Source organism: Papaver somniferum, chromosome 1, assembly GCF_003573695.1.
Source record: "Papaver somniferum cultivar HN1 chromosome 1, ASM357369v1, whole genome shotgun sequence".
NCBI classification, from domain to species: domain Eukaryota; kingdom Viridiplantae; phylum Streptophyta; class Magnoliopsida; order Ranunculales; family Papaveraceae; genus Papaver; species Papaver somniferum.
In genome coordinates this window covers 98,154,984-98,163,349 of record NC_039358.1, presented here as the reverse complement: position 1 = coordinate 98,163,349, position 8,366 = coordinate 98,154,984, and the positions used below count along the sequence as shown (strand labels likewise).

The 8,366-nt window shown below is 37.6% G+C and overlaps 1 protein-coding gene across 1 annotated transcript; it reads right to left on the bottom strand.

Annotated features, from left to right (window-relative positions):
• Positions 1 to 5,041: 5,041 nt before the first annotated feature.
• LOC113348015 lies at positions 5,042 to 5,812 on the bottom strand. Its single transcript, XM_026591709.1, has one exon. The coding sequence runs from the start codon at positions 5,810 to 5,812 to the stop codon at positions 5,042 to 5,044; it is 771 nt and encodes a 256-aa protein (XP_026447494.1).
• Between the last annotated feature and the right edge of the window lie 2,554 nt (positions 5,813 to 8,366).

Below are 8,366 nucleotides of genomic sequence, written 5' to 3'. Positions count from 1 at the left end.
AACTGCACCGTAGATAATCGCACAAACTTCCGCATAGAAGTTGGTCTGCCAGCCCAGCCCAACGCACAAAACTCCCAAAACTGCCGAATTAGAATCACGAAAAACAATACCAGAACCAGCTTGGCCCGGGTTGCCAAGTGATGCACCATCACAACAGATCATAAGCTCGCCTGGATTAGGTGGCGTCCAAGTAGCTTCAGTTGGAACTAAGTGTTTGCAAGACCTATGCTTCACTCTAAAGAAATTCAAAATTCGCAAATCATATAAGGCATTATACATGTGGCCCTTCATTCTAATTGAGTTATCACGAATTACCTGATGAACCCTTCCTTTAAATTCAAGCCATCGAACCCGCATGTTCTCATAATAAGCCTTGTTGCGCAACTTCCATAATTCCGTAACTATTGCAAGATTTGAAACAAGCCATAGATCCTTTATCATCCTACTCCGCCCTTTTGCAACCTTGTAAGAGGCCACAAGATCTTCTTTCGGTTGTAGATTAAAAATATCAGCTGCCCAATTCCAAATCTTCTTAGCAATTTTGCAATACCAAGTAATATGGCTGACATCTTCGCAATCCTCCCTGCACAAGTGACACATAGAAGGCATCTCCCTACCTGTCTTTTTCATAATATTATCATCAGTAGCACAACATTGCTTATGAAATAACTTCCAGTACTGAACACTTAAAGTAGGATGTACAACACTTCTCGAGAATAAAGCTGCAGCTGGCGAAATTTCTGCAGGCCCCCTGATGGCAGCCTTAGCCGACTTAACAGAAAACACGCCCTTGCTGTCCAAGTCCCAAATTTTGTAATCATCTCCACCACCAATAAGAGGCAAATTATCAACATCAATATTGCATCTTATCATCAATTCCTTAGTCTTTGGAGGAATAACCCAAGAGCCATCAACAATAATATCACTAACTTTGGCCTTAAAATCATTAGGACCTTTGTTAGTGATGCCAAGTCTTTGCGCAATTGAAAAATCATCACACCAATTATCAAAAAATAAGGAAGTATTAGCACCATTACCTATAATTGAGCGTGTATGCCTTTGCACAAAATTATGCACCAATCTGATTCCTGGAAAAACCGAAGAACCCAACTTATAATCAATCAAGTTGCCATTAATCTTGAAATACTTTTCCTTCAAGAATCTTGCCCAAGTCTTATCAGAGTCACGAATCGAAACCCACAACTTCATAAGCATGGCCCTATTAACATCAATCAATTTCTTAATACCAAGCCCACCTTCACGCCTAGAACGGCAAAGATCATCATAAAGAACCGTAAAGTATTTACGCTTCTCAGCATCACCAGACCACAAGAAATTTCGAATGGCTCTTTCAACTGACTTGATAGCCGTGCATGGCCATTTATACACAGCCATGGAATGAAGCAAATAACTAGAAATCACTGATTTAATTAAAACTAGCCGAGCCTGAAAGGACAAGAGCTTACCCTTCGAACCTGCCAGTTTATCCATAATCTTCTCCATTACTTGTCGAACATGAATATGACGCACAATACCAGGTTTTAATTGGATTCCCAAATATTTATCTGGGAATAACGCCCTTTCCATGCCCATAAATTTTGCAATAGCAACGACACGAGAAAGTCTGTCACCACCATAATAGAATTTGCTTTTGGCATAACTAACGTATTGACCAGAAGCAAGTTGATACATACCAAGCATCTCCTTCAAATGCTGCAAACTGTGAAGATTACCTTTACAGAAAATAAGAATATCATCCGCAAAGAGTAAGTGAGTTGGCGCCACACCTTTCTTGCTCACCATATGGTGCATACTTCTTGCTGCAAACAACTTAGAGATTGCGGCTCAAACATCTTCAATAAGAACAAAAATCAAAGGTGAAAGAGGATCACCTTGACGCAGCCTCTAGTGATACTGAAAAAACCTTCAGGACTACCATTAATCATAATAGAAATCCGAGCAGAGTTAAGAATATTAAGCAGCCACGAACACCATGCATCAGAAAAACCATATTGACGAAAAACTTCAACAACAAATTCCCAACTAACCGTGTCAAAAGCTTGGGCTATATCCAGTTTGAGGCCAACATTACCATGCTTCCTTTCCACACTAATCTCATTGATCAGTTCCGACGCCAAAGCTATGTTTTCATGAATGTTTCTTCCCTTCATAAACGCCACTTGTCCTCAGAAATCAATTTATTCAGCACTGTACCAAGTCTGGTAGCCATAATCTTTGTAATGATTTGAAGAAGAAGTTGCTTAAACCAATTGGCCTATAATCCTTAATAGCATCAGATTTATTATTTTTGGGATTAGAACAATAAAACTAGAGTTAATGCCGTTAGGATTTTCCGCATCGCCCAACAGTTTGCAATAGCATTAAAAAGATCTCTAGAAATAATGTTCCAACAGACTCTAAAGAAAGAACCTGTAAAACCATCAGGGCCAGGAGCAGAATCAGCGCCCAGATCAAAAACAGCTTCCTTAACTTCATCCAAAGACGGAATAGCATCCATAAAAGCACTTTCAGCAGCTGAGATGCTTTCATGTCATAATCAAACAACTTTGGATCAATGTGCACAGCTCCACCATTGAATTTTGCACGGTAGTGATCAACAATGTAATCTTTTATTTCATCCTGCAAAAACAAAGTAGAGTTAGTAGAAATCTTCAATTCAGAGATTGTGTTTTGGCTCTCCTCATACGAATGGAGTTGTGGAAAAACCGAGTATTTTGATCACCATCTCCAACCAACTAGTTCTCGATTTTTGCTTAAGCATAACTTCCAGTTCAGTCCGCACCTCATCAACAACTTTCCTAGCATCAGCAACCTTCAAAAATTGCAGCTCACAACTAACATTTTGATCCAGAATATCATTCTCCTTATCAAGATTCAATTCCGCTTGTTTCAAGCGAAACCGAACATCTCCAAACACCGTCCTATTCCAAATCTTCAAAGCATCCTTCAGTCTCTTCAACTTAGACGTGAAAACAAAAGGAGGCGCACCATCCATCCTGGCACTCCAATTATCCTTTACAAAATCCAAAAAAGATGGGTGAGAAATCCACATTTTCTGAATTCTAAAAGGAGCCCTACTTGGCCTTGGACTATCAAAAGCAAAAACAAAAAGAGGGGAATGATCAGAGAAAATTCTTGGCATAGCTTTACACCTCAAGTTAGCAAACTTACCATGCCAAGCATCGTTGATAACAACCCTATCATGTTTAGAAACGATTCTATGAATGCCACTCCGACAATTAGACCAAGTATATTTCTTCCCAATAGCATCTGCTTCCACCAAACCATTGTCAGAGATCCAACTTCGAAATTCATTCATAAATATTTCTTTGATCGGCCTTCCACCCTTCTTTTCATCTAAGTGCAAAACACAATTAAAATCACCCAACACCAACCACGGAATAGAAATAAATCCCAACCCCAGTTGCCGCTAAAGAGACCTCCTTGCCACCGCATCAGAAAAGCATGCACAGCCGTGATATAATTACCAGAAAAATCCAAAGTGATAGCATGTTTTGAAGAAGATAGTACATTCGGCCTTGCTAGAGAATTCCTCCAAAAGACCCAGATGTTACCTCTCTGACCATTCACCTCATTAGTGATAACATCTTCACAAAATTCAAGAAAATTTAAATTCCTAACAAAACGTGTAGTGCAACGAACCTGCAGCTCCGTAATACAAATAACATCAGGATTATGCAATAAAGCTCACTCAACTTGGCCCTTGCACCATCTTTAGCCAAGCCTTGAGCATTCCAATAAAAGACACGCATTAATTAACTCTGTTCTTCGAAGGGCTTGCCGAACCCTGTCTGGATGATTTTCCGCCTCGTGTTTGAACTTGACTAACATTTGCCACAGTAATAGTCTTCTTCTTAGTAACTCTTGATTTTTCTTTTTATCAGCCAATTCCTTCTTCTCACGCTCATCTAGTTCTTTGTTAGTAAGTAACTCCAAATTTCTTGCATCCTCTTCAACTACCTTTGAAATATTTGTTGCTACCACGTCCACCACATCTGCAACTTCCTCATCAGTTTCAATAACTACCTTATCAATGTCTTCGGTCCCAATTTCAAATCTATTAGAAAGCGTTAAGTTCTCTAACGATTTAACTGGAGTAGATCTTCTTGAAGTTTTAGTGGCTTCACTAAAACTAGCTTCATCATGAGCATCCATAGGAGTCGGACTATTAACTGGTGAATGTTGCAAATCTAAAACCTTCTTCCTCAAATTCTCTAGCCTTGTCTTTGCAATATCTTGTTGAATTTTGGCGACTTCAACATCAACCTCACGTTGCCGGGCTGTCTCTTTCATGGCCTCATAAGTCTTATAAGCTTCCATCTCTTGCATCTCCAGATTGTTATCATCCTCCTTGCACAAATTATGGTGTACAGTTTCCGCAAGCTCTGCACCAACACTACGCAAAACTGATTCAGCATCATCATTGCTTACAGATTCCGCATCATCATTGTGCATCCCATCCTTGCTTTGTATATACACATTTGGGTACTGAAGTTTTCTCTTGAGCATTATCAGGTGCTCATAAAGTTGCGGAAAAGAAGAGCTTTTGTTGTGCCTTCTCCAGGTACTGTACCGACAGAAATAGAAGAAGTACTACAGAAGCTACTAGTAAAGTAACAATATTCAGTTTGAAGTAGTCTTCTCTCGGATGCATCGGAGGTAAGTTTTTTGAACACTACAACAAAATCACGTCTAGGAATGATTTGTAATTGCTTAGCCTGAGTTAAAAACTGAGCTTCATATTTTGTTAATAAATACGAGATGGCATCTCGATAGTTAACTATATTTTTATTGTCATAGTCCAATAGAAACCCAGTTCAGGATTGATAGACGTCGTAGCTCTATACCATTGTTACAGCAGCAAATTTTTTAATTTTTAGTTCTTGTTATTATGATTACGTACTGTTGTGTTTAGTCTTGTAGTTTATATATAACTTTTGCATGCATAATTCTGTTTGAGATTTTTTTTTTTTGTGAAGGAAACAAATATCAAATTGTATTAATCCTCAAAGAAATTAAGACGTTGCATAATACAAAAAGGTGGATCATCATGAGACCACCATCTGTTTTGAAAATTAGAAATTGCAAATTGAACAAAATCTTGAGCAATTGAGTTTCCGTCTCTAGGAGCAGCTGTAAATATGATTTCACTGAAATCCTTGACGCCATCTTGAATAGAGAGAATAGTGGAATGTATACTCCATGGAATATCATTCTTATTCCCTGTAATAGCTTTAGGAATGTCTTCTGCATCCCCTTCAATTATTATTCTTGAGCCTTGAATTCTTCTTGCCAATTGAGAGCCTAGACCATAATCTTTTTCCTCTGCAACCATCAATGAGAAGGAATCAAAATATAAAGCTCCACTTCCAAGATGACTACCAGCCGAGTCCGCTGCTATTGCTGCTGCTGCACCTTTTCCATCTGAATATGCTGCATCCACATTTATCTTGATGTGATAAGGTGGTGGAGGTTTCCACTGAATTGTAGTTTGATATTGAATATGGACTGAAGAGCAGTAGTTTAGAACATGGTGCAAATCAAAATTCTTAAAATCTTGTAGGGCTTTATGAACATAGGGCTGCACTGACGACTGTATGTTGTTGAAAACTTTGTCATTTCGTGTTTTCCAAATATTCCACAAGAAGCATGAACCCAGATTGAGCATGATTCCTTGGTCGGGTTGGTTTATCCAAAATTGGATAATATCCATCGGAGAAGTACCAATCAAGATAGTTATATTCAACGGACTTGCTTGAAAAACAACCATAGCGAATTGACAAGAAAATAACAGATGATAAACAGATTACTTACCAGAGTTGCAAAGTGGACAAACGTTGTGAATCTGATTGTTGAATCTTGATAAGTTTCCATATACAATTTGAAGAACCTTCCAGATAAAAGTGCGAATTTTTGGTTGAATTTTCATCTTCTTCCAAAAAAAATTCCATGGGAAATAAGAAACCATTGAAGTTGAAGCCACATTATCTGCAAAAACTTTATAACAAGATTTTACAGTAAAAGTTCCTGATTTTGTTTTCAGCCAGACTAGTTTATCTTCTACTGATTCATCTTGAGGAATATATATGGAAGATATAGCTTCCACATGCTCTTCCAGGAATAACTGTAACAGTAAGTCAATATTCCAGCTTCTCTGACCCTGAATAAACAAATCTGAGACTACTTCAACCTGTGCAGTGGACTGATCTAATCTTGTTGGCCTAAAGCCCGGAATGTTTGGTACCCATGGATCTTTCCATACATAAATTGAATCCCTGAGCCAATAAACCAGCAACAATTATTTATAAATATCTCTCTTATCGAAAGCATGTCTTTCCAGGTCTTTGAATCTCCAGGTTTTGAATCAACATCCCAGAAAGAAATAGACTGAAGATATTTGTTTATGTATAATTGCACCCAAGCAGCATCTGCAGTTGTTAAAAATCTCCAAACCAGTTTAGAAATTAAGGAAATATTAACTTGTTCCATATTTCTCAGAACTAGGCCTCCATCTTCCTTGGCTCGAGCCATTTTTATCCCAATTAACAAAGTGGCATTTTCTTTTATGGATATCACGACCCCACCAGAATGCTCGTTGAATCTGTGATATATGGTTAATTACTCCCTTCGGCAATTTACTGGTACCCATTGAGTAGATTGGAATCGCAGAAAGAACATTCTTGGACAAGACTGTTCTGCCAGCTGAGTTGACGAAGAACGATCCGTAGCCTGCTAGTTTGTTATCAAACTTTGAGATCAACGGTTCATGAGTGTCTATGTTGTAATCTGACTTCAAAAGATATGATCCTCGATATTTTTCATTAACATCCATTTCTCTTACTCCAAATCTCTGATTGGTTCTATATTTGTGGAAAGAAGAACACCCAGAATTGAAATGTATCGATGATTTGGAGTAGTTGATAGTCTGTCCTGAGAAAGATGAATAAGTATCTAGAATTTGTTTCAGATGATTAACATTTGTCTCTGAATTATTCCCAAAGAAAAATAAGTCGTCAACAAACATAAGATGACTGAAAGAAGGTCCTCTGCTGTAGAACTGATAACCATTATAAAGATTCAAATCTTCAAATTTTACCATAAGAAGAGACAAACCTTGAGAACAAATTATAAAAAGTGACGGAGATAAAGGACAACCTTGGCGTAGCCCTCTTCGACTTCTAAAATTTCTATAATGAGCACCATTAACAAGTATAGAAAAATTAGAAGTAGTGACACAATTCATTACCAAATTGTGGGAGTGATCATGAACACCCATCTGATGAAGCATGAAACTGAGAAAAGACCAAGAAACTCGATCATACGCCTTCGACATATCTAGCTTGAGAGCAAAGTATCCCTGTTTTTCCTTTGATTTATGCATTGAGTGAAATATTTCTTTTGCAATTACAATATTGTCAGTAATTTGTCTATTTTTTACAAAAGCATTTTGAAGCCAAGAGATAAATTTATCCAAGTAAGGACTTATTCTAATGGCAATGATTTTTGCAACAAACTTATACAAAACATTGCATAAATAAATTGGTCTAAACTCCATTGCATTGGTAGGAGTTTTAACCTTAAGGATTAAGCTGATATGTGTATGATTCAACTTACTTGGCATAATACATGTATCGAAGATGGCTTGGATGAATTTTATGGTGTCTTCCCCCACAATGGACCAACATTTCTTGTAGAAGATTATTGGGAAACCGGACCCGGTGAACCAAATGAATTCATGTCTTTGACTACCTTCCATATAACGCAGACGAAGGAGTAGACGATATAGCCAAATTTGAAATATCATCCAGGACAAAAGAGGATTCTTGTAAATCAGATGGTGGTTGGACGTTTAAATCTTCTTGAAACAAGTTTTTGAATAATGAAATTAATTCATTTGCTGTAGCATTCAGATTAGTTATCCATTGGCCATTGTTTGCTTGAATGCTGGAGATCTTATTTTTCTTTCTTCTTTGTTGAACTGACAGGTGAAATCGTTTTGAGTTTTTGTCACCCGTTTTCAACCAAGTTTGCTTCATTCTTTGCTCCCAGTAGGTTGCTTCCATTATTATGTATTCATTTAATCTGCCCGCATTAATTTTCTCTTGTTGTAGTGTTGCCACAGTTGGATTGAGACCTTGAAGATGAAGTAGCTTCTTTTTTAACTTACTGATTGTATTTTTAATACAACCAATTTTGTGTTTACTCCAGATTTGTAGGAAGCCACCTAGAGATTTCAACTTTCCGATAAGATCATCAGACAGATTAATATTCCAAGAATCTAGAACAACCTTTAGAAAATCCGGATGAGAGCACCAATAGGCTTC

Bases quoted from the DNA above. Each gene is read 5' to 3' on its own strand.
- LOC113348015 (XM_026591709.1), bottom strand. From the start codon at position 5,812: ATGGTTGTTTTTCAAGCAAGTCCGTTGAATATAACTATCTTGATTGGT.